The following is a 27,667-nucleotide window of genomic DNA, read 5'->3' on the forward strand; positions in this document are numbered from 1 at the left end:
CTGAAGCTGGAGTCCAGGTATCAAAAGCCACAGTTCACAGACGTGTCCGGGAAATGGGCTACAATAGCCGTATTCCCATGGTCAAGCCACTTCTGAACTCAAGACAACGGAAGAAGCGTCTGACTTGGGCTATGGAGAAGAAGCACTGGACAGTTGCAGAGTGGTCCAAAGTCCTCTTTTCAGACGAAAGCAAGTTTTGCATTTCATTTGGAAGTCAAGGCGCCAGAGTCTGGAGAAAGGCTGGAGAGGAGCAAAATCCAAGTTGCTTGAAATCCAGTGTGAAGTTCCCACAGTCAGCAATGGTTTGGGGAGCCATGTCAGCTGCTGGTGTTGGTCCACTGTGTTTCATCAAGTCCAGAGTAAATGCAACTGTGTACCATGAGATTTTAGAGCACTACATGCTTCCATCTGCTGAAAAGCTCTATAGAGATGAGGATTTCATTTTCCAGCATGATCTGGCACCTGCCCACAGAGCCAAAACCACCAGTAACTGGTGCACTGACCATGGCATCACTGTCCTTGATTGGCCTGCTAATTCCCCTGACCTGAACCCCATCGAGAATTTGTGGGGTATAGTTAAGAAGAAGATGAAAGACACCAGACCTACAAATGCAAATGAGCTGAAGGCCGCTATCGAAGCATCCTGGGCATCAATAACACCTCAGCAATGCCACAGGCTGATTGCCTCCATGCCACGCCGGATTGATGCAGTAATCCGTGCAAAAGGATTCCCAACCAAGTACTGAGTGCATCAATGGACATTTTCAAATGTTTGATTTAGTTTTGCTGTTATAAAATTATTTTTTTTACTTGGTCTGAGGAAGTATTCTAATATTTTGGGATAGGATTTTTGAGTTTTTTTCAGCTGTAAGCCAAAATCAGCAATATTCAAATAATAAAAGGCTTGAAATAGTTCAGTTGATGTGTAATGAATCCAGAATGTATGACATTTTTGTTTTTTTAATTGCATTACAGAAAATAAAGAACTTTATCACAATATTATAATTTTCTGAGACAGTCCTGTATACAGTAGCGGCAAAAAATGTGCCACTGTGCTGAACAATGTGCAGTCTATTGGTTCCCGTTCAATGCAATATGGGATAACGGATCAGAAGAAAACTATTGTAAACTTTTCCTAATCTTTACGGCAGGGTGCACACTTTTCTACTTCAATGTAAAACACAGCCTTTACATATTTTCTGTTTTTCAATTTTTTCATCCTTTAAACTATTTATTTCCGGCAGCTCCCAGTGCCATGTTGCATAAAGTCCCTCTGTTGTAAAAAAAAAAAAAAGAAAGAAAAAAAAGAAGAGTGAGCCTCTTCATTCCTGCAGGGGAGCAACCAAAATGGGCGTGTCTTTACGTACCTTGGCGATAACAAATAGAAAGAAAGTGGCCCCGGACACCCAACATTAAAAGAGATTAATCATCAGCGAGGCCTCTTTTACTTCTCAAACGGCCATAAATCTTCAAAGATGTACATAAGAATGTCTTGCTAATGAAAGGCGGCTTTGTTCATTTGTCACCTTTGCACCTCTTTTCATTTAAATTACAAAACTTGTGACCTTGCGACTGGGAATATAGATCCGGCCCCTTTTAGGAATTAATCCATAAATCTTGATAGTAGCGTTCCCTGTTCATTAAAAAAGATTCCCTTTTGCCAGAGGAGGAGACGTGATGCTGTCAGGGATGCTTTTATTTTGTTCGGTTTTACTAGGATGGAAAAAAGTGATGGTGAAACACTCGGATCTGATTGGTCGGTTCAATGAGTCCAATGCCCCTATGTTATAATTTGTCCAAAAAAATGCAAATACAATACATTGTACTCCAGCAAATCGTTTTGCTAATTTCAAGTGGAATTCCGGTTATTTGACACCAATAATGTAATATTTTTATTATTCTACATATAACTATCTAAATCATTACTTATAAGACATTTAAAAGTTATATTTAAAGAATTATATGAAAAAATATTTCACTGCAGAGTAAAAATGACTAATACAATTTTTCATTTACAAAAAGTCCAGTTTTTGTTATTATATCATTTTCATTTATGACACCTATTAAAAATAAGTTTGCTTGATATTTTTGATATTTCAAAATTCATTCTAGTTTTTTTCTTCTTCAGTAAAATAGTAAAATAACTAAAGGTGTTTTATAATAAATTAAAAATGTGTTATATTATATTTTTTATTTTATAATAAGTGTATGTTTTTTACCTTATTACACTTTAATCTATATATTTATATATATGATACGAATTTAAGTTATAATTTTATGCATTTGAGAAATATTATTAAAAATAAGTTTGCTTGAAAGTAAAAAAAAATACTGCATGAAAAAAATATTAAATAATAAATAAATTCCATTTGTATATATAAGTATATATATATATATATATATATATATATATATATATATATATATATATATATATATATATATATATATATATATATATATATATATATATATATATATATATATATAATCAGTGCAGTTAATTCCAGGCAGGCTACATATATATATATATATATATATATATATATATATGTATACATGTACAAATACGTTTCTTAGAAAATATTAAATAAATAAAAATAAATTCGTAAAATATCTAAAAACAAGAAAAAATAAAAAAATATTCAATATAAAGTCACTGCCTTTAACTTAAAAAACATTTTAAAATATTAATGAAATAAAACATGAAATCAAGTGTGTTTTTTGGATTTTAACAAAAACAAATGTATTTTTTGACACAGCTAAATTATTTATTAAAAAAACAACAACAACATTTTTGTTGTTTTCTCTACTCAACAATTTAAGTGTCAGTGACGGCTACACACATCCAACCTTCAATTGCCTGTTACAGTATTTTTTGTGTTTAACGTGCACCCGTAATTTCTTATAAAAATCCGTATAAAATTTTGTTTGACTTTTTCTTAGCTCAAACTAAGCATTGTAAGTGACAAACGTTAAATACATGCGGCCATGATTAAAACCATTATAGACAACGTAAAGTATGAACACAATACCAAAGTACAATTTACAACGTATTCATTTTATGTCTGATTCATCATCAGATAGACTAAAGAGTTGTTTCCATTGTCATTTTTTTGTGTTTATTTATATCTTTCTGTTCAACTTTCAGTTTTCTCCATTCTCTGGTTCACCGTCCACAGATCCCTAAACCGTATGGGTCGTCGGGGCACCAATGAGGACGAAAATCTGGACAGGTTTCTCCACTGTTGACGGTTCCTGGCCTGTTCTTTGGTCGTGGCAAAGTTGGCACCAGTCCATTCCTTAATGTTGTCGGCCCAGTTCTTTTTCGGTCTTCCTCTCCTCCTGCCCCCTTGGACTGTGCCCTGGGAAATTATCTTGGTTAGACCTGATGCTCTTATGACGTGACCATACCACTGAAGTTTCCGTCTGTGAACTGTTGACAACAGTTCTTCATAGGGTCCAAAGTGCCCTCTGATGGTGTTGCGCATCGTTTCATTGGTCACATGGGCTTGGTAGCTGATGCTTAGAAGTTTCCTATAGCATTACATCCCTATGGCCTGGATTTTCTTTCCCAATTATGCTGTGAAAGTCCATGTCTCGCAAGCGTAGATGAAGATGGAAGTAACCAGCGCTTGCATGAGTCTGGTCTTTGATTTCACTCCTAGGTTCTTGTCCCTCCAGATGGGTTTGAGTCTGTTTAGTGCGGCTGTGGTTTGAGCTATCCTAATTTCTGGTTCTGACCCTTCTTCTGATATGACAGCTCCAATCTATTTGAATTTGGTGACAGGGTTTATCTCTCTGTGGTTGATGGTAATGTTTGTGGTGATACCTTTGGAATTGGCTTTGGTACAGTGTGATATGCAGATAAAATCTAATGCTTTCTCATATTTCATCTTTATCTCTAGTGGTTGAGTGGTTAGGATTCGGCACTCTCATCATCGCGAGCCGAGTTTGAGTCTTGTTCTTTTGCGATTGGGGTCTGCAATATTCTTTGACTGATCAATCACTGTATAGTTGTATATAGTTGTATTGCATATATATATTTCTCTTATACCTAGCCACTCCTTTGCACATCTGTTCTCCTGCACTATCGTACTCCAGTGTTATTGTTATTGTATAATGACTTGTTTACCTGACTGCCCATTTTGCACATCTGGTTAGCTGCTCCTCTTGCACATCTGTTCTCCTCTGCACTATCGTACTCCAGTGTTATTGTTATTGTATAATGACTTGTTTACCTGACTGCCCATTTTGCACATCTGGTTAGCTGCTCCTCTTGCACTCTTTGCACTACTGTATAATACTATACATAGCTATACATTATTTAGCATATTATCAGTACTTCAATACTTTAAGTCAGTACAACATTTATATAAATCTGTACACTCAAGAAAACTGTGCGGGTCAGATGTATCGACATTTCATTCTGTATACACATGTACAAGAATGACAATAAAGTATATCTGAATCTGAATCTGAATTGCACAAATACGGTAATTTACTACCGTAACTCTTACCCAAACTTTGAATTATTTTTTGGGTAAAAATAAATGTATGTTATACTCAAACAACTGTGATACATAAGAAATTATTTCTTTAATATCCTCTATATACTTTTAGAACACTCTATGAAATCAATACAGTTCTGTCGGGAAGAGTTGGGCTTCCATCATCATCGAGAGCATCTTTCCTCCCGACCCTTGCCAGTGTACCCCCGCGTAACCCCCCGAAACCCCCACCCGTAATGAGCCACACCTGTACGCCGCTTTAAATACCAGAGAGAAGCTTTAAATGTCAGCTGCAATTAAAGCTTATGATTCAAGGCTGCACCAATCAAACGGCGGCCCCGAAGTTCAGCCAAGTCTCCGAGAGGAAGTCGGGTCGGAGTCAGAGTCGAGACGAGCCGCCGAAGCTTCCCTTCTTTACCTGCGAAAAGCCCAAAGGTGATTGTAAAGTTTACTGCCGTTCGCCTGAACTTCTCCGTCTTGCCAAGTCGGACGCTTTTATCAAGGGAAAGGTTTACGGCCTTCTCGGCTATATGAGCTGGCAAATGACAGCAGATAGAAAATGATAGGGGGGAGGTTTGCGTGAGATATTTTGAAAGAGGAGGGACTAACTTTTTTAGGGTTGAGTCATATATCATATATCGATTAAGTCATTCAAACACGGCATTGGCATGGGCTAGCACCAGTACCAGGTATTGGTATTAGGATACCATAGGATATTAGCCTTTTTACTTAATTAATACATTTTAAAAATAATAATTTGTTTGTAAAGCACTTTTGATGCGTTTATCAACTCCAATCAAAAATATTCGACAAGCAAGTGCTGTATTCAAACATTCAGTGTGGGATAAGACAATAAAATCCTCTCCTTTATCCCAGCCCAACAACCTGAAACACTAAATACACAGAAAGACACAATAGTTAAAATACAATAAAAACAAAATGAATAACAATAGAAATAATATATGATTATGGCAAGGCACAGACTAACAAAGTGAGGAAAGACACTGAGGGAGGCTGATTATCATAAAAGAGAATATCGAAACGGATATTTATTAATAAATCACAATTACTAATAGTTCACCAGTCTGCTCGCTTTACAGTAAGTACATTTTGATCATGAAATTAATTATCAATTACTGTTAACACTAAATATCTACACATTTTAATCAAATCATTAGATATTTATTTCATTCGCTAAATAATCTGTGCTTAATGTTAAGTAATAGTAAAATGATTCAAGAAAATAATATTTGACTCTTTGGGGGGATTTGGCAACTCAATTAAAAAAATAGAATAGTAACTAATACTTAAATAGAATTAAATAGACGGAATAAATAACAGATGTTGATTATTTGTCTTTCTACTATTGATATTACAAAGTTTAACACATTTATTTACAACGATTGTAAAAATATAAAAATGGCCCTATTATCAGACATTGATGCTGAATTTAAATTGTAAAATCATGACAAAATGAGCAAAATTGTCTGACTGTACTCATTTGAATTATCATCTATTTTTACCAAGAAAAATGATATATTGAATCAGAGAAATGTGTGTATATATATATATATATATATATATATATATACTACCATGACAAAGTCACACCAGATGCACCAAAAGCTGAGATGGAAAAATACTAGAAAGACGATGTGAAAACGAGGCGTCACACAACACAGATCCCAAATGATTAGTGGACATAAGAGATGATCCCGGCAACAACCTCCCAGAACACGAACTAGTAACCTTAACAATGGCGATAGAAAGTGTCAAAGATGAAGAACTTAACAGTATCGGGCCCTGGTATGTTCTATGCAAATCTGCTATTTGCACCCCGTGAAAGCCTAGCAGAACAATTTAACCAAATGCTGAAGGATGGGACCCACCAAGAGTGGCTAACCCAGGGTCTAATCATGAAGGACCCACAAAAGGGACCCATCCTATCCAAAAACCGAGGAGCCAATCACCAGCTACTGGTTAATAGGATACTTGCTCGAGACTGTAAGAGGAGGCAGACCAACCTCTGCACTACCTGAATTGACTCAATGTCACATAAATGGATAGTGGACTGTCTGGAAGTGTATAGGATCGATAGGAACTTAAGAGGATTCTTCCAGAACTTAATAGAAATGTGTAAGACAACCCTAGAGGCCAATGCAAAGCCTAAGTCAACATCAAAAGCAGCATATACCACTATCACCACTGCTGTTCTGTATAGCCCTGAACCCCTTCAGTCAGATCAGCGCAAAGAGCACTGATTCCATAGATGGACAACAATCAACCACCTCAGCTAAATGGATGACATAAAGCTTTTTGGATTTACTTATCCACATTACCAGATTCTACAGCAATGACATAAGGATGTCATTTGGATTAGACAAGTGTGGCTGGATGTTTGCAAAGAGAGGAAGGACCAAGGGCACCGACCTACCAGACGGCAACAAAGATGACGTCCAATGGCGCTACAAGTACCTGGGCATCCTACAGGCTAATAGGAATCATGAAGAGGACACAAGAAAGTCAACAACAGCCTAATATCTCCAGAGAGGTCCTAAGAAGTCATGTACATGTACGCACTGCCAGTCACGAGATAGCCACTGGTATCGTAAGATTTTTTATTTATTCATTAGACTAATTTTCTTTACTTGGATTCATGGTGGTTGTGGTTATTTGTATCTTGCTTTTTATGTCCTTTTTGAGTTTTTGTGTTATCATCACTTACATGTCAAACAAATTATTTAATTTACAACAAATAATAATTTGTAATCATATTTTCATTTACTTTACTTTACAACAAAACAATTTTGCTCTTATTTATATTATTTCAAAAATAAAAAATGTCATGTTAGGAAGAGAAAAACTTTTCTGTAATGGTGGTATCGGTATATGGTGTTGGTATCGATGAGTATTAAAGAAATAAGCATTGGTTATCAGCCCTTAAAAAAGTGGCACCCCTAGAAAAAAATTCCATGATTTTTTTAAAAATTGGCAAATAACGATACCCATCATCAATATCAGGCTGATACCGACATACTTTGCAATCAGTGCTCATTGTCACTATTTATATTAATATGCAGCAGAAATCAAGTTTGAAATCTTAAAATGTATTTTATTGTGTGCTTTTAACCAAATGCATCCATAGAAATAATGCTATATTTTAAAAAAGATTGGCGAGTACCAATACCCGCTCTCAATATCAGGCCAACACTAGACTATATGTAACATTAGCATTCATCGATATTAATCCAGATATATCAAGTCACATTTATTTGTATTAATCACAAAATGTCTTGAAGGACTGCACAGTCCACAATTACATCATCCCCTGTTCTTAAACCAACATGCGGGCAAGGAAAAACTCAAAAACCCCAACATGAAGAAAATAAAAAACTTCGGGCAGGGGCCTCACAAGTGGTAATCCCCTTCCAGGATTACTAAACTACAATATATTCTCCATTGGGTTACAATCCACAGAACGCACTCAACATCAATTAAAAACATAGGTAATATGTAAACATTGTCCAGAAAGAACATGACTGCACAGATTCATCTTTCTCATATAGATTTTTACATGTTCTTTATTTTGTGTTTTGCACTTAATTCGAATCTAAACAGCTGAAAATCAAATCAAATAATTTCATATGATTTTAAGGAATATTTTATCATCAAACAAAAGTGTCTATTTTGTTCAGGTTTTAGAACGTATTTGTGAAACGGTGTATAGATATTGGGGTCAAAACTAAGATAGCCTACATTTTACTGTCAAGTGGCAATCCCGCTAATTGGTCTCCTCCGTCGCTCACCTCCCAGGACCCTGCGTTGTTCGTACAGATGGAAAAAAATAAGGCTCCAAAAGTAAAACACAACTATGAATAATGAGATTCTTCAAATGTGGTGAGAAACAACAGAAAGTGGTGACATTTTAGTTTGAACCCAACTGACAATCTGCAGGGAAGGCGGGGGTGGTACGGTGATGGGGTCCTATTGGTCGCGTGACATCACTTCGGGTATTGAAGTAGCAATATTATGTGTGGGAGTTTTTCAAATAGTTTTAAATAGTTGCCGGATGTTTTAAGAAAATAGATGTCGCCAACATATAACCGAAATATCACAAGGAGAAGAGATGCTTAACGCATTGTCTTGCCGAATACTCAGATCACAAACATGAAGCAATAGTAAGGTCATTCCAAAGTGCAACATATTGGCATTCAGAAACCCTAAAATTATTTCTGAAAAAAAAAATTGCAATGGACAGTAAATGTTACTTTTATAGAGCAAATGCAGGGAAATAAATATTGAACCAATCAATTCTAAGGAAAAAATATAGAATCAGTGCATCATGAGTAGAAAATATGAGCACACCCAGTCAATTTTCTTTCCTTAATTGGGCACCAGGCTTAGATTGAGTCTGATTGTTAGTCAGCAGTTAAAAACCTTGCAGTTATCACACCTTGGAGGGCTCTTGGACTAAGTGAATTGGCAAGAATCCTGGCTCCAACAAAAGAGATGTCTCTTGAGCCCAAAGACAGGATAATCAAACTTCTTGCAGAATGTAACTCTACTCTTATGGTTGCCAAAGATGTGGGCTGTTCACAGTCAGCTGTATCGAAGGAAGACATGTAGGCGTCAAGACAAACAACTTAAGGCTATAAGTCTTGAAAACAGAAAATGCACAAGACAAATGAAGAGGAAATGGGAGGAAGTTGGCGTCAATGTATGTGACAGAACTGTGCCAAATTGCCTAAAAGAAAAGGGATTTTCATATGCGAAAGCTAAAGTGAAACCATCATTGACGCTTAAACACAAAAGTAAAAGACTGCAAAGGGCTAAGGAGAGGCAATCGTGGACTGTGGATGACTGGATGAAGGTTATCTTTAGTGATGAGTCACGAATCTCCATTGGACAAGATTATGATGCTGGAACTTTTGTTCGGTGTTGTTCCGGTGAGATTTACAAAGAGAACTGCCTAAAAAAATATCCAAATTCCCACAGTCCTTAATGATATGGGGCTACATCTCAGGCAAAGGCACTGGGGAAATGGCTGTGGTCAAATCTGCAGTATTGCACATGATTACATTGAGGTTTTGGACAGCTTTCTTCTTCCTTCAATTTAAAAACTGTTTGGGAATGATGAACTAATTTTCCAAGATGATGCCACAGAGCAAAAACTATGAAAGCATTCCTTGGAGAAAGACCCATCCAGTCAATGTCAAGGCCTGCAAATAGCCCAGAACTCGAGAAAACCAGTTAGGGAAATTGAAAGAAAATTGTAGACAGCAAGGCTCCGACCCGCAAAGATGATCTGTCACTTCCAATCAAAAAGAGTTAGCACCAGATTGACAAAGAATACTGTTCGTCACTCATCAAGTCCATGCCTAAGAGTGATATGTTTTGATTGTTATTTCTTTGTCTGTTTTTCACGATTCCATATTTTTTTCCACAGAATTGAGTGATTCCATATTTATTTCCTTGCACTTGCTCTATCAAAGTAACAATTAGCGATGTTCCCTCTAAGCTGGGTGTGTGCGCAATTGTGCACTACCCAGAGCTTTTCCGCGCACAAGAAAATCTAGCCAGCTCACAAAAATGAGGGCTCGAAATTGCTGATTAAAAAGCGAATTAAGTCAAAGTTACAGTGCATGAAGGTAAAAATACACGGGTTCCCCTGACGCTGTGTTCTAATTGCGGTAATTTGAAGTCAATGTCGAAGTAGAATGAAGTTGAGTAAAGTCAGTAGAGTTTTTCGAGAACCGGCTTCTTCGGCTCGGGTCACTAAAAAGAACCGGCTCGTTCGGTCCCAAACGGCGCTTCAACTTGTTTTTGCTTCTTTAATCCCTACACGACCAAATATTGCGTAAAAATGTGCACAAAATGACTTAGAGGAAGGGGGGAAACAGAAAAAAAGAAAAAAAAATACCAAAATGAAAAAGTAGTGAAAAGCAGAGAAAAAAACCTAACAAAAGGACAGAAAAAGAGAAAAAAAGAGCAGGAAAAATTCTGAAAAAAGCCAGAAGAAAAGAAAGAAGCAAATAAAGGGAAAAAAGGTAATAGAGAACAAAAAAGCAAAAAAAAGTAAGAGCTGGGAAAAAATAAACACAATGAGATTTTTTTTAATTAAAAAAAAGGAGAAAAAAAACAAGGAAAAAGAGTAAAAAGTTTGTGTTGCATTCAAATAATTTCCAATTATATCAAGTTAATCTTGTTGCCAAAATTGTACTTCCACAAAAAAATGTAATTAAATACAGTTCTGTATCGTGCAACCGACTAAATAAGCCCCCAAAAATGTTAGTATCATGCGACAAAGATACCAGGAATAAAAGAAATTGAAATCTTGTGAAAGAATTGTAAAAACAAATGATGTTTGTCGGCCCTGCAACCTTTGCAATGGTACATGAGTCAATTCATTCAAAAGTGAAAAATATAATTTTGCATTGCCGGAAACTCAGCAAAATGTAACGTGTCAAGTTTTGGACATGTTTGATAATGATTTAGTTGCCATACTTGGGGTTGCTGTTGCTCACTGTTGTTTCAAGCGTTGCTCACCGACTTTGTGTGAACGTTCAGACCGTGAAAAATTAGAGGGAACATTGCAGAACATTGCAATGATTTTCTTGATTTCTTTGAGTGTTTCTGAATGCCAATCTATTGCACTGTGGAATGACCTTACATTTGTGATCTGAGTTTTTTCTAGAGTCTGAGTGAGGGCTTTCCCAAGACGTTTTTTTTTTTACTTTTTGCTAGGGGTTGTATATGGTACTTGAAGACGTTTTGGTTTCGCTGGCTTTTTGTTTTTTGTAAAGAAATAAAAATGAAGGTTTATTCCTTTATTTCTGGTTTTAACACCATAGTCCTTTCATTGGATACATATGAGAAGTGCATTTTCTTTCATGATTTGTGTCACGGCATGTCTTTGGAGTGGAAAGTTGGGTCCTGAAGTCAGACCAGTTGACAACCACTCATAAACTGTAGATAATGAACAAACTCCGAATTCGGGATATACGTTTTTTTTTTCCCAACGCGACGAGACAATCCTCCATGTCATAACATTTTCTTTAATAATCGCCAAATCTTCATTCCAGGTTGAAAAGAATTCCCTGAATGCGGAATGAGGAAAACTCGGCAGTCATCGAGGGCAAACATGTCACCTCCCGCCCTCGGAATGAAAAATGAACACGAGCGGGTAAATAAAGCAATATGACCACGGAGACCAGGAATTTGGCTGGATAAGTGTCAGCTGCGGGGAAAAAAATGAAGCATTTACCTGTTTATAATCGGATTTCTCCTCCACGCGCCGCCAGGATCGGACTCTTGGGCTGATGAGAAATGGCGTGACTCTCCCCGCGGTCGCTCATGGGAACCCGACCCGAGCGCATCGGCGTCGGGTCGCTTATTGCCCCCGGATTTTTGCGCCGTACCACGCGCTATTCAAATGTGCCAATATTAAGGCAGGCCATGCATATTCCATTGGTTAAAGCCCACAATCATTTTCTTCCACTTTGACGGTTGCTAGCGCACGCTAAGCAAAACGCAGTTGGAAAAAAAACACACCATTCACAGTGTCTTTCAATCAAACCTTCACACTCCAGATTGCTGGTTACTTTTTCTAACTTTGAACTAAAAAGCCTCAAAATCTGAAACAGAAAGACTTGAGTCAGAAATAACCCAATTTACATACAAGGGTGATTTTCTCCAAAATAGGTTTCTGTTTGTTCGTTACATGAATCGTTCCTCCATGGTTTCTAAAATTATTTAAAGAGTCGTCATTTTTCTAACTCTCAATTAAATAACCCATCATTTGATGAGAGAAGGACTCGAGTTGAAAAAAACCCAATTTACATTTGAGAGGTAAATTTGTCAAGGTCCTGTGACCGCGATTGGTGGTTACTTGTCCAACTCAACTAAGTTACCCAATAATCGGTGTCAGAAAGACTCAAGACAAAAATAACCCAATTTACATCCAAGGGTGATTTTCTCCAAAATAGGTTTCTGTTTGTTCGTTATATGAATCGTTCCTCCATGGTTTCTTAAATTATTTAGAGTCGTCATTTTTCTAACTGTCAATTAAATAACCCAACATTTGATGAGAGAAGGACTCAAGTTGAAAATAACCCAATTTAAATTTGAGAGGTACATTTGTCAAGGTCCTGTGACTGCGATTGGTGGTTACTTGTCTAACTCTCAACTAAGTTACCCAACAATCGGTGTCAGAAAGACTCAAGTCGAAATAACCCAATTCACATTGAATGGTGAAACCAATACATTCAGTACGGTTGCATTTTAATCATTGCGGAGACCTGGCTCATTCCGAGGATACCCAATTCTGGCGAGCCAGCTACTCTCTAAATCCTTTTTATTACACCAAAAGTGTCATGATTACTGATGTGAGTCACCTGTGCCCACTCCTTTGGCACCAACTGCCTCGGACTCTGATTGGCTCCCTGTCACTATTTATATCCACGTCTTTCTGTCACCTGTTGTCAGTCCGTCTGCGAACCTCAGTTTACTCTAGGCAAGCTTTTTGACCCTGACTCACTCCTGTTTTTGCTCCCGTCTGTTTCACGGCTTCGACCCGTTTTATGATCTTGACCACGTTTTTTGCTTTCCTGTCCCGGCTACTGACCCGTTTTTTTCCGTTCCCGACACCGCCATCGCTCGCCACGGAAGTGCGACTTCCGCGTTCAGAGCGACCTGGTTCCTGCGACCAGCGATCACCGTATCGTGTGTGTAATCCTTTCCTTTCTTCCCAATAAAACTGAGAGAAACGTAACGCAAGTGGGTCCTGTCTCCGTTCTGGTCCTGACAGAAAGGAGAAGCTCTCCAATTTTGTTTGTTCACTTTTGTTTAATAGAAATAAAGACCATTCATTCAACTGCAATTCTCTGTTTTTTGTTTTACTTGTAGATCCTAAGTTATTTTCTCACAGAGGTATACTCTTAGTCGTTAATGACGCCATCTCAAGGTAATGTTATCCTTTTGGGGGTTTATGAAACGCTATTTTGGGCATTTTGTATTGCTTGTGGAGGGTTCTGGTCCCCATCAACCATGATAACCGAGGGATTACTCTATACATTATTATCTTCTTTATGGAAAAATACTTAATATGCATAGCCATAGAACGAATAAACCGCGAAAATCAAGGAAATACTCTGAATACTCTAATTTTTTAGGGGGGGGGGCGCGGTTTGCGCAATTGATTGTGTCAACAGGGACACCTGCAGCTCCAGAATATATTTAGGAAGGGAAGAAAAAAATAAGACAAAAATTATTGTGGTGCTGCATGAATATGCAAGGTCTTGATAGCGCCGGTGTCATCACTAATGTTGGCGCCAATTACGGAACATGTCACGACATCGCGATTCATGAATATTCAGCCGCCGGGACAGAGACCGGGCCTCCTTTTACTGCTCGTGCATGGCCGAAGGGGAGCTACGATAGTTGCTAGTTAATGGTGAATTCCAGGATGTTGTGTAAAAGTGATGAAGTGCCTGGCACCCACAAAGAGCACACGTTTAAAACGTATAAGGGGGACGTTTAGGCTTGGCAAGTGGATGGGAAAGAGAGCAAGCGGATCCAAAAGATATAAGTTTATGTTTATTTCCATTTTGCAGATGACTATTTCTTTCCCCCAGATCATTTTTTCCTTTATATTAAGAAAAAATATGTATAAAATCATTGTTTTAACTACATTTTTATGTACTAACATGAGTGGCCTGATAAGGAAATTCAGATGACTAAATCATGGGATTTAGAAACTTGAAATCATAAAATATTAATAAAATGCAAGGTTAAAAGATCCAGAAAGAAAAATTTACAGTCGAGAATGAAAAATGTTTTAAAAATATTAAAATATTGAGATACGAGTACTTCATTACTATTTTGTTTGACACATTCTTTTTCCTTTAGAATAAGAAAAATAATTTATAAAAAATCCTTCTTTTTTTCCTCAGTTTTCAATGTATTTCTCTGATTTAATCAGAAAAAAACGAAATGAAATAGTTAATAATATTAAGATACAAATATATATTTTTGTAAGGAAGTAAAAGTTTAATAATCATGTTTCTTATTTTACTGCTTTGCAATTATTTTTGCTCATAAACCTAGATAATTAATCCATAAAAAAGTCTTATTTTATTACATGTTTAATAGCTATCTCTAATTAAATGGTAAATTATCCTTAGCAATTAGATTATTTTTATCTTTTTAAGTTTTTTCAATTATTTATCCAGTTGATAATGAAATAATCCTTAGACCTATTTTTATTTTACTACATTTTTGTTCATTTTTTGAAAATAAAATAAGATAATTAAACTTCTCTTATGAAATAGGAAATGATTCCTAAAATATTTATATTTTTTACTTTATTTTTATCTACCTAATTCTCTGATAAAATGAAAAATAGCTATATGTAGTTATTAAAAATAAGTTAATCAAAAATCTAAAAAATATATTTTAATTAAAAACTTGGTAAAATAAGCAAACGTAATTTTTTTTACGATCCTTAAACTAATTCATCCCATCAAATAAGAATAGAAATCCACTGCCTGTTTTTATTATACCATATCTCTATTTCACCCGGAGCAGCTGAAAAGAGTAAGTAGCTGGAGTTGGTCATTGCTGGTCTGAGCGTCTTAGAGGCCAATTGAGATTGCAAAAGACAACCATAGTTTCTCATACGTTGGGACCCTGAATCGCTAAATGTGTCGAGTTTCAAGTTGCTAATATTAGTGGCTAAAAAGGGAAACAGTGGAAAAAATGCACCTGACGCCTGAATAATGGGAATCAGTGACCTTCGCTGCAGGGTTTAGCTGTGGAAGGCAAGTGACACTCAAGAACAAAACAAGAGCAGTTAGTGATAACAATAGCTGCAGACGACAAGCCTTAGCCTGCAGTCCAGTGGCTAACATGAGTGGCTGAAGAAGGAAACAGCGAAAGATGCCTGAATCACGGTACTCGGCGAACATCACAAGCAGGATATAATTCAGGTCGGTGGCCACTTAGTGCCAAAAGGACCACCGGGACAAGCAACCTTGGAATAATGGTCACTTGGGCTTCCGTAATACTAAGATGGCCGCCAAACATGTCAGTTTCTCCAAAGAACGTCTCAATTGATAATAATAATAATAATAATAATAATATGTCACATAAGTACAAATTTCTCCACCTAAAATCATGTTAATTTGAACAAATAGTGTTTTATTTAAAGGATAAAATCATTTTAAACCATTAGGGGTCGCTATAAAACACACACTTAGGTTTTAAACAGTGAAGAATCTGCTTATTTTATAGTCAATTCGAGTCACATTTAATGTGTATTTTATAGAGTTTCGGTAAAAACGCATCCCTCACTCCATCACAGAGGCTATTATGTAATTGGAGCCATTCAATTAAAAGCCCGAGTCCCCATCCGGAAGCCACTTCATTAACCGCGCTTGATTATTCTTAAGTCAAAGCAAATAAAGGCGCTCAAATGAGCAATTAAATCGGTAACGGTCTTTATGATGTTTGCACTGTGGATGATGTCATCACATTCATTAAAAAAATGACCACCTTGATGGTTGCTTTTAATGAGAGCTCCAATAAAAAGGGCGTCGACGGATCGCAATAAAGCCCACCTGAGAAGAAAAACGGGCGGGGCGCTTGTAAAGGGTTCATGGTAAAGGTTAATTGGCAAGGGAGGGTGATAACATTAAGCAAGAGCGCCCTCTAGGAGGTGTTGCCACACAATCCGCATGTCTTTGATTGTACTAACCTAGGTTTGGAGGTGGGTTAAGATTTTGGTTGGAGTTAGGTTTGTGTTTGGACCTAGGGTTTAGGTTTGGAGCAAGGGTTAGATGGTTGAATTTAGGTTTAGCATTTTAGTTGGCACTATGGTTGGGTTTGGAGTTGGGTTTAGGGTTTTTGTTTGGGATAGGACTTTGATTTTGGTTGGACCTAGGGTTAGGGTTTCAAATCAACCCACTAGTTACGATTAATTCTGATTTAGCATTCCACATGTCCAATGGATTAGCAGGTAAAATGCATGTTTAGCACACACAGTACTGTTGTTTCAGTCCCTAACCCAAATAGTACAGATACTTGCATTTCTCTCTTAAACTAGGGCATACACTTACTTTTAGAGCTTTGAATTAACCCACCAGTTAAAGAAAATTAAATCTCTAGGTCATTCCACACAACCAATTGGAGTTGGGTTTTTGGTTGGAGTTAAGGTTAGGGTTGGGGCTAGGGTAGGGGCTTGGCACTGAACAGCGGTCCTACGGTTTTAGGGTTTTAAATCAACCTAACAAATAAAGTTGATTGTGACTTCCAATCATACCACATCACTGATGGCTTAGCTGTTACTATGCTTGTTTAGAACACACAGTGCAGTTGGTTGAATCCCTTCCCAAATTGGTTCAGATACAGTTTCTGCCCTAAACTAGGGTTTTAAGATTTTTTTAAGGTTTTGAATTAACCCACCACTTGAATATATATAATATGTATATATAATATATGTCTCAATCCACATAATCAGTTGACGTAAGGGTCTTTGATTGGATTTAAGATTGGGGTTTTGCATGGACTGAGGGTTAGGGTTTGGCCCTGAACTAGGGTTCACAGTTTTGTTAGGGTTACAAATCAACCTATTAACTAAGGTTGATTCTAATTATTTTGCAGAGGACTTAACTAGTAAGATGCCTGCTTATCACACAATCCCCAGTCAAGTTATTAAAGTTATCAAGGATCCTGCCCTGAGCTGCAAAATTAAAGTATTTTTAATTGCTGTAAATTTAAAACCCTAAAAATTATTCAACACCTTAGTTTAGGACAGGAATGATACTATCTATACTAACTTTCATCCGTGAGAAACAATATAAGTTACTTTAATTGGAGGGTTAATTGACAACCTAAAAAATACAAAAACCCTAATTCAGGGCCAAAGCCTAACACTAGGTCCAATCAACATTCTGATCTTAAAATCAATCAAAGCCCTGTCTCCAACAAAAAAAAACATCCCTCTCTCCAAAAACACCCCCAACCCGAAGTCCTACCAAACCCCTAATTATACCTCCAACCAAAACCCTAACCCTAATTGGTTATGTGGACTGATCCATAGATTTAATTGGATTCAATAGGTGGATTAACTTGAAACCCTAAAAAAATAATGCATTACGTTAGGACATAAACCCTAGTATCAAACCTGAGTTGATTAGGAATTGACTCAACAACAGCATGTGTACTGAACAAGAATCTTACAAGCTAAGCCATCAACTATCTTATCTGTAAGTGGAAGTCAGAATGGGCTTTAATTTGTGGATTGATTCTAAACCCTTAAACTGTAGAACCATAATTAAAGGCCAAACCCTAAGCCCAACAAAAACACTGGTCTTAATTCCAATCAAAGCCATATATCCTACAAAAACACTAATCATTGCTGGAAACCTAACTTAAGGTCCAATCAAAATCCTAAACCAAAATACAACCAAAACCCTAACTGGCTATGTGGAATGATCCAAAAATGTAATTGGCTTCAATGGTGGGTTTATTCAAAACCCCTATAAGTACTTTAATGCCCTAGTACCTGTGCTAACTTGACTGTGGATTGAACTAAGAGCTTGTATGTGCCAAGCAAATTTGTTACCAGATAAGCCATCATGTGAAGTTTGGAAGTCAAAATTATCAGTAATCATTGGGCTGTTTTGAACCCCCCCAAAAAACTTTAGAACCCTAGTTCAGGGACAATCGCTGAACATTGTTCCAACCAAAACCCTAAATCAAACCTCTACTTCAAACAAAAACCCTAACCCAAGCTCCTAACTTAATCATATGTCCAAAAGAAAACCCTGATCCTAGGTCCAATTAAACCATGGATCAAAGCCCCATCTCAACAAAAAACACAACCCTAGCACCAAACCTAACCCAGGTCCCATCAAATCCCTAAACCTAAATAACCCTATCCAAAGGGCAACAAAAACCCTAAATCTAAATCTCACCAAACCCCTAACTAGGGTTGTGACCTTAAACTAGGGAAATAAAGTGTTTTGGGGTTTTTCGATTAACTAATCAATTGAAGCCAATTAAATCTGGAAATTTCCATATTTCCATTTGGAGTTATGGTTAGGGTTTTGTTTCTAGAGTTAGAATTTGGTTGAAGTCGGTGGTATGGTTTTGGTTGGAGCTAGGTTTAGGGTTTTGGTTAAAGTAAGTGTTTTGGTTGGACCTTGGGTATGGTTTGGAGCTAGAGTTATAATCAGGTTTTTTGTCGGAGATAGGGTATTTGTTGGATTTAGGGTTTTAGTTGTACCAAAGTTTAGGGTTTCAGCTCTTCACTGAGGTTTCAAAGGGTTAGGGTTTCGATCGCAGCTAGGTTGCACTTTGTTTGCGTTGCTTTATGTGTCTGGCACAATGACAGGATGCCGTGGAGTGGACCTTTCTGGCCTGCCGCCCACACTAATATTCTCTACGTGAGCAAGTATTGGACGTAGAGTGTTAGTGTAAGATTACCGCCAAACAATACCTTTATTTTGCCAACTTTATTACTTTTTCTTTTCTTTTTTACAGCAGTCTCCATCAGGCTTTCCCCTCTCACCGCTACTAAATTGGTTCCCTTGTGATAACCGGCAAGAGGCCAAAACTAATTAGCTTTCCTACCCCCCAGCATATAAACACACTTCCTGGCCCCCCAAGCTGAACTCTAAATTTGGAAGACAATCGTTGGAATAAAGAAATCACGTCAGCTGATAAGCTAGAATAATATTCTTGCGTCACGCTAGTTTGCCGATTGCTCACTTGGGTGCTGGGAACTGCACTGTTGTCATCTCACAGCCTATGTATGAATATGTTGGGGCAGCTAAGGGTATACATATTTTGGAATTGTTATTTGTATTTATGATTTTGTCTTTCTAATAAATTTGTATTCCTTTTTAATGTTCTTTTTTTATTTTGTGTTACATTCGAATTTTTTAGATGTAGATTAAGAATTTAGGAATTGTTTTTAAGAGTAGTTTTAGTGTTAGTTTTGGTGTGTTATACATTTGGAGTGAGATCTGTTTTAGTTTGATTTTATTGGTTTTGGGTTTTTCTTTTCATGTCAGTGGAGTTTGCTTAAGTTTCAGTCTTTCCATCCATCCATCCTTTTATGTATTTTTTCGTTCATTATTTTATTTTGTTAATTTTTGTATTCTATTTTTATTTTCTTAATTTTAATTCATTAGACCTTCTCATTCATCTTATTTAGTGTTTTTATCTTAAGTATTATTTTATAAATTTTATTCTGATTCATTTTATTATTTTTGATTTTTTTTTTTATGTAATTTGATTTTATTTTAATTTGTTTGTTATTGTCATTGTGATTTTATCAGATTTTTAAAAAATATTGCATTCATGATCAATATTATTATTTTGGTTGGTTGTACTTTTTGTATGTTTTTTAAAGTTTTATATTATTATATTTATTACTATTATGAACACTATTGATGATTTTATATTTAATATTACTTTATTGATTTTATTTTATTCAGTAATATTCTTCATTTTTTTTTCTAAATTATTTTTCCTGTGGTGTGTCTTGGGGAAGTACAGATTTGCGGCGCCTATCAATCTCCAGGCAATTTTTAGGGTAGGGGTTTGCTTCCTAAGATGAAACAGTTAGCACTAGTTTCCATGGTTATCATTATTAGGAGAAGCCTAGGAGAAGATACTCAGATACTGCACCCTCATCATCTGGTCGCTGTTGTTTTTTGGTGTAGAGCATCATCCCGCTCTTCAGAGATGAGCCAGATTTTGGCATTGACAGGCAATAGTTTGCGTGGGACAATACTGATACTAGAGACTAAGTCACTGAGAAAAAAACTCTTTCATTACAAAATTTATAGTAGGCTTGTATTGTTCATGTTAACATCGTACAATGCATATTACATGTGGCTTTTATATATAAAAAAAATGTTTTGTGGCGATGACATGTCCTTTGCGTTTGTGCTTTATCGAAGTTTAAAGACTCTTTGTCCAGTAAAGGACTTTGCATTTTGCATATATATATATTTTATCCATATTCAAATTATGTATGCCTTTAAATGAATCTATACCTATGGATAAAAAATGAAAAAGGTTCCTTAGAAAAAAAAAAAATAAAGTATAAAAATAATAAAACATTGCTTCCAATAATTATGTTGTTAATCAACTTACTAGGTTATAGTTATTAGATGTAGTATCAGAAATGGCTCGGTCAATCCCTAAAACGTAAAACACTAAAAACTAAAACATTGTGTTTTTGATGATTTATTTTCAGAATTTGTTCGCGGGCTAAGGCGGCACAGCAGATGAGTGGTTAGAGCGTCCGCGGCATAGTCCTTAGGTCATGAATTCAAATCCAGCTACCAGCCTTCCAGTGAGGAGTTTGCATGTTCTCCCTGTGCTTGCATGGGTTTCCTCTGGGCACTCCAGTTCCCTCCCACATTCCAAAAAGGTTAACTGTCCCTAGGTGTGAATGAGCAAATGAGTTATCTGTTCTTGTGTGCCCAACGACTGGCTGGCTACCAGTTCAGGGTGTGCCCTGCCCACTGCCGGAACAGAGCATGGATGGTCTCCAGCACCCCTGTGACCCTACTTAGGACAAGTGGTGCAATAAATGAACTACACAGGTACTCTTGGGGGCTCCACAGGTGATGTTGGGGGCTACCAGGTGCTCGCGGGCACCACATTTGTAACCCACGTGTTTCACAAACAGGAGTGACTTTCTACAATTAATTGTTGAAAAACGATCAGATATTGGTCAAGTATTGTTATAAGTTACGTTAAGTAACAAAACAGAAAGAACATACAGATAATAATCAACAAAGTTTCTAAAAACAAGGCCTACCCTCGGAGACCATTTTTTCGCTAGAGCCATCACAACCCTAAACAAGTGCACAAAAACTGAAATGATATATTTTTCATCTTATTTGGCCATTTTTGTTGGTGCTAAATGTTATTGCTCTGCTTTTCATTACACTAGTGTTATAATGCACGATTTTTTTCATCGTACTTTTATCCCCTGCCGACTGCCCGATGATTGCTGAGATGGGCTCCAGCACCCCCGCGACCCTAATGAGGATAAGCGGTGTAGCTAATGAGATGAGATGAGACTATTATTACAAATTAGTCCAGTCTCAAGCACTAGTTATTTACCTGTTTATCCTGAGGTCTTTTATCTTATTTTTCTTTTTAAAGTCTAATTTAAATGTCTAATTTGGTTCCATTCACTGTTTCACTACATTGTTATAAATAAAAACAACAACAAATCAAAGCTATAACTCTAAACTAGAGTGCTCTCATTTTATTTTTGCAGACTTTCCCCCAGGATTGACGACACAACACGATTTATGCCTTTTTAGGGCCTGTCGAGGCAGCAATAAGCTTTGACTGGACTAGAAGAGTGTTTAGTCCTAAATCCTGTTCAAACGAATCGTGCACGATCCTTTATCCCCACTACATCTCTGCTTCATGTCCACGCGGGGTACGGATCGCGTAGCGCAAGACAAATACGCTCACCAGGCAGGCAAGGAAGGAGAATGGTGACACCCACCTAACCCCCCCCCCTTTTCTTTTCTTATCCTCCCCTTTTCTAATTGTCCCACCCACCTCATCCTCCAATTGGTGCGCGTCAATATTGACGGCGCCTGCGTCACACCAGCAAACACGTGGACCAGGGCAACCGGAGCTCACATAAACAAAGCCACATTGGCTCGAGGTGGCTTAGTCGAGGAGAGTGACGCTCCAAAAAGTGAGGGTGGGGGGGACTTGCAGATATTTTGGGAGTTTGTGCATTTGTTACTTTGGTTTGAAGGAACAGTCCTTGGATGCTTAATGCATGGATTGAGCAGCTGGATGTGAAAAAGGTAACAAAAAGGATTTCTTTTGATTTAATTGCATGTGCATGAAATAAAAGTTGAGCTTTTCCTGTAATCTGCGTTCACTGCTTGGATTCTGTTCCAGGCAAGATTGCACCGTCCTGCGTAAAATCGAGCCGGGCTGTCGTCTCAAGCCGGCTTTTTTTCTTTTTGGGAGACCCCTGTCACCAATTTTGCGAATTTTGCGGTGCTGACAATTAAGAACGCGTCCCGGCAGCCATGCCCTGCGTCCAGGCTCAGTATGGATCATCGCCCCAAGGAGCCAGTCCCGCGTCCCAGAGCTACAGCTACCACGCCGCGGGAGAATACAGCTGCGACTTCCTCACTCCCGAGTTCGTGAAGTTCAGCATGGACTTAACCAACACCGAAATCACTGCCACCACTTCCCTGCCCAGTTTCAGTACCTTCATGGACAACTACAACGCGGCGGGCTACGACGTCAAGCCGCCTTGCCTCTACCAGGTACCGCACGGCGGGGGCGGCGAGCAGTCGCCCATCAAGGTGGAAGACGTGCAGATGCACAGCTACCACCATCATCACCACCACCACCCCGCGCACCATCAGGGTCATCTACCGGGGCAATCATCCGCAGCCACCGACGATATGATGACCCACGCGGGGCCTGTTTACTTCAAACCACCGTCGTCTCCGCACGCACCCAACACACCCAACTTCCAAGTGCAAGCGGGCCCCATGTGGGAGGACCCCGGTGGTCCATCACTACACCCTTTCCACCACAACTACATGATGGAGCAGCGCAAAAACCCCTCGCGCCTATCACTCTTCTCCTTCAAACAATCCCCGCCCGGAACGCCCGTTTCCAGCTGCCAGATGCGCTTCGACGGCCCGCTGCACGTCTCCATGGGCCACGACGGGCCCACGGCTGTGGCAGCGGCGGCTGCAGCGGCTGCAGCTGCTGCAGCGGCGGCTGCGCACCACCGCGGCCTGGACGCGCAGGGCTTCGGAGTGCCGGGCAGTCTCCGCAAGCAGGCCACGAGCTTGGCCTTCCCGCACTCGCTGCAGCTTGGCCACGGGCACCAACTGGTGGACAGCCAGGTACCGTCGCCGCCCTCGCGTGGGTCGCCGTCCAATGAAGGACTGTGCGCCGTGTGCGGGGACAACGCGGCCTGCCAGCACTACGGGGTGCGCACCTGCGAGGGATGCAAAGGATTTTTCAAGGTGGGCAGAGGAGAGAAAGCCACTTTCTGGTATAAGTAACGCGTGTTTGTCTTTTTTGATCCATAAAGAATAACCCGAGCCACATTATTCGTGTGGCCCCAAATCACCCCATAACTCTGATATTCTACATTTTTGAATGCGTGAAGATTAACCGACGCCACATTATTTGTGTAAATCAAAATCACTCAATTTCTCCGATTTTTTTTCTGAATCCGAATTGAACTTGCTTGATTTTCTTACCTATTATCTATTCATCCAGGTTGTTATATAAGAAGTTTGAAAGGTTGTGATTAAAACAAAAACCATTCCGGCATTATGGGTTGTTGGGTGGAGAAAAAATGAGGTACATTATTTTCTTATTGTGCACTCAATGTTTTACAGCACTTTGAGATACAATTCATTGCCTGAAAAGTGAATTACAAATACATTTTGATTGATTGATTGATTTTTACGCGCACAACTATCAAACTCAAATTTTGGATTAAACTACAATTACCGAAATGTGGTCAGCAAATTCATAAGCCGTAATTTTTTCGTCTGAAAAAATGTTGTTTTCTCTCTCTTTAACATAATTATCTGAGAACTTGAAAAGTTGGGTGAACGATTTGATGAAACCATTTTTAACAAACGAATTGATGCGTTTGCTGTTTCTATGATGCGTAAAACATCCACGCAGAAAGATAAATATCACTTGTCATTAGTTATTTGTCGTGCATGCAAGTTCCAACTCAATTTAGAATCACGTAAAGAGGTCCACACTTTTCGATTTCCTCATCATTTAGCTCAGGCTTTTTTTTTCTTGAAACGCAAAATTTGCGGACGTATTTTTTTGCTAATTTGTGTGGCACGCTATAAATTTAACCTTCGATTTGGTTTTGTTTTGCGTAATAAGGATGCATAAAAACTTTTGGATGTTGACGATGTGCGTGTTTTTCTTTTTTTTTTGGCAGCGCACCGTCCAGAAAAACGCCAAATACGTGTGCTTAGCCAACAAGAACTGTCCGGTCGACAAACGCCGACGGAACCGGTGCCAGTTCTGCCGCTTCCAAAAGTGCCTTGTGGTCGGGATGGTGAGAGAAGGTAACGCACGGACAGGCCGCGTTTTCATGTCTTCATTTATGACGTCACGACCACACATGTGATGTTATATGACCCCCCCACCACTCTATTTTTCCAGTGGTGAGGACTGATAATCTGAAAGGTCGACGAGGGCGCCTGCCGTCCAAACCCAAAAGCCCCCAAGACCCTTCACCTCCTTCCCCACCAGTCAGCCTCATCAGCGCGCTGGTGCGGGCTCACGTGGACTCGAACCCATCCATGTCCGCACTGGACTACTCCCGAGTGAGTGCACAGACATCCCTTGATTTCCTCGACACTTGTTTCACTAGCTCCTGTAATTTACGTGGGAATGGGGGTGGATTTAATAATAATGATAATAATAAAAAAGCGGCCCAGTGTGCAATTTCACGGCTTATATATTTTCCAAGAGGGCTTCATTAAGTGTGTGTGCGCGCGTGCGCGCAAATGAAATTCCAGTTCCAGGCGAGTCCTGACTACCAAATGTCGGGCGACAACACGCAGCACATCCAACAGTTCTACGATCTTCTCACCGGCTCCATGGAGATCATCCGCGGTTGGGCTGAGAAGATACCAGGATTCTGCGATTTGCCCAAACCGGATCAAGACCTCCTTTTCGAGTCGGCGTTTCTCGAACTTTTCGTCCTCAGACTGGCCTACAGGTGAGTGAGACGATGCAAGAGAAGCGTGTATATAATGGTGTAGCTTGAATACAATTGAATTGCCTTTGTTGATATTAACCTTGTGAAACATTGTATGCAACTCAAGGCTAACAATGAAATAAATTACGTTAGAGAGAAAAATAAGTTAAAATAGATAGATAGATAAAGAATAATTACTAAGTAGTGCTTAGAGACTGGCCAAACTTACACTAATAAGGCAATTAGTGCATTGTAAAAGTAGTGTAATGAAAAGTAGTTCAATAACATTTACAGCAACAAAAAAAATCCTGAATAAGTGCAAGTTATATGTTTTCCCAGTTTTGCGTGCTTGTTTAGGATGGTGGTGGCCCTGGGGGAAAATGACTCCAAGCATCTTAGTTCTTGTTTTGAGAGACCCGTAGTGCAACAGGGTGCAACAGGTCGAAAATGTGGCAACCGGGGTGAAAAAAGTCTTTAATAATGTTGGCTCCGCTGCGGTATCGCAAGCGGCGATATTCCCCAGACACGCGTTTCTTTGCAGCTTAATTTAACTTTACGCACGCATTTTCTTGCAGATCAAATCCAGTAGCTTAATATAACTCTACGCACGCAAACCCAGTCGCTTGATTTAATTTTACGCACATGGTATCATGCAAAATAAATCCAGTATCTTAATATAACTTTACGCACGCAAACCGACTAGCTTGATTCAACTTTACGCACGACCAAACCCAGCATCTTAACTTTACACATGCGTTGGCTTGCAGATCAAATCCAGTGGAAGGCAAGCTGATATTCTGCAACGGCGTGGTTTTACACCGACTCCAGTGCGTGCGTGGATTTGGCGAGTGGGTGGACGCGATCGTGGAGTTCTCATCCAACCTCCAAGGCATGAACATCGACATATCGGCCTTCGCTTGCATCGCCGCTCTTGCCATGGTTACAGGTGCGCAAAAACAACAAGATCCTCGTGCGTAAAAACGCAACTCGACGCGCTTTATCGATTTCTCATCGATTGATTTGATCTTTTTTTTTCTTTTTCAGAGAGACACGGGCTAAGGGAGCCCAAACGCGTGGAGGAGCTCCAGAATAAGATCGTCAACTGTTTGAAGGACCAAGTGACGTTCACGGGCGGCGGCCTGAACCGACCCAACTACCTTTCCAAGTTGCTGGGCAAGCTACCCGAACTACGCACGCTCTGCACGCAGGGGCTCCAGCGCATCTTTTACCTCAAACTCGAAGACCTTGTGCCTCCGCCGGCTATAATTGACAAACTCTTCCTTGACACGTTGCCTTTTTAGAGAAAAAAAAATCACAAGAAAATACAGAAAACAAACCCGTTTTATCACCTTTTCATTTTGGACACGAAAAACAGGACTGGAGCGATTATTTTCATTCCACCATGAGGACCTTCCAACAAATTGGGCCTTCTCTTCTCTTCTTTTTTTTATTTATCTTTCGTGCATGGATGGTGATTAAAAAGGTGTAAATTCATCAAGTATATATAATGCGTGCACGGACGCTGTATATAATCGAATAGTTGACGCATCACTTTATAATATGTACAAAGTTTGTTACAATGTATTATTATTATTTTTTTTCAATCTTGCCTCCCCTCGTTTAAAACATTACACCGCATGATTATTATTATTATTATTATTATTATTATCATTATTTGTTCTTTATAGGCACAAGCAGAGGCGATGTCTATATTTAGCCTACCGGACACTATGTAGTCTGCTAGATTTGATACCAATATAGTTGGCACTCAAATTAATATATAAATATATATATATAATATAAAGTATAATAATATATGATCTCCTGTGAATATAGACGAGCCAATAATTGTGTTTGTACAACTGTCACATTCCTCGTTTGTATGTGTGCTGTAATTGTTTGCTGTTCAATATAAACCTTTCTCGAATATGCTTAGAGCGTTTCTGTATGCTGCCGAATCGAAAAAAAATTCAAATAAAACAAATAAAAACAGGTTTGTAAGGTGAGGGAATAGATAAGCCAGCGAAAGGCCTAGCATATTTCATCAACGTTTCATGGGGAGGAAACGAGTGTTTATTGTTTACAAATAAAAAAATTAAATGAAGAAAAAATAGTCTTCCTAATCAAAAAATGGAATGGTACACTTATCATTAAGAATTCCTATTTTTTTTTTGCCCCAATTGCGCATAAAAGGCGATTATGCACGTTTTAATTCGTTACTAATTTTGAACGCAGTATTAAACCTGGCATTAAACTTATATATTAAAAAATAACATACAAATATAACCTTAATTTGGGATTTAATAAACATTAAATGTATTTTTTGTTTATATTTTACGTTTCTATTTTTCCCATATCTTTAGTTAACTTTTCGTAAAGTAATAATTTATTT

General features: G+C 38.4%; 1 protein-coding gene across 1 annotated transcript; it reads left to right on the forward strand.

Moving 5' to 3' along the window:
* The first annotated feature begins 22,221 nt into the window (after positions 1-22,221).
* Positions 22,222-27,206, forward strand: nr4a2a (nuclear receptor subfamily 4, group A, member 2a). Its single transcript, XM_088352354.1, has 7 exons — positions 22,222-22,366; positions 22,464-23,557; positions 24,508-24,637; positions 24,735-24,898; positions 25,094-25,296; positions 26,043-26,221; positions 26,320-27,206. The coding sequence occupies exons 2-7, from the start codon at positions 22,598-22,600 to the stop codon at positions 26,574-26,576; spliced, it is 1,893 nt and encodes a 630-aa protein (XP_088208480.1). The 5' UTR covers positions 22,222-22,366; positions 22,464-22,597; the 3' UTR covers positions 26,577-27,206.
* Positions 27,207-27,667: the final 461 nt, after the last annotated feature.

The sequence above is a fragment of the Urocampus carinirostris genome, chromosome 14, assembly GCF_059441175.1.
Source record: "Urocampus carinirostris isolate Australia breed hairy pipefish chromosome 14, RoL_Ucar_1.0, whole genome shotgun sequence".
Classification (NCBI taxonomy): Eukaryota; Metazoa; Chordata; class Actinopteri; order Syngnathiformes; family Syngnathidae; genus Urocampus; species Urocampus carinirostris.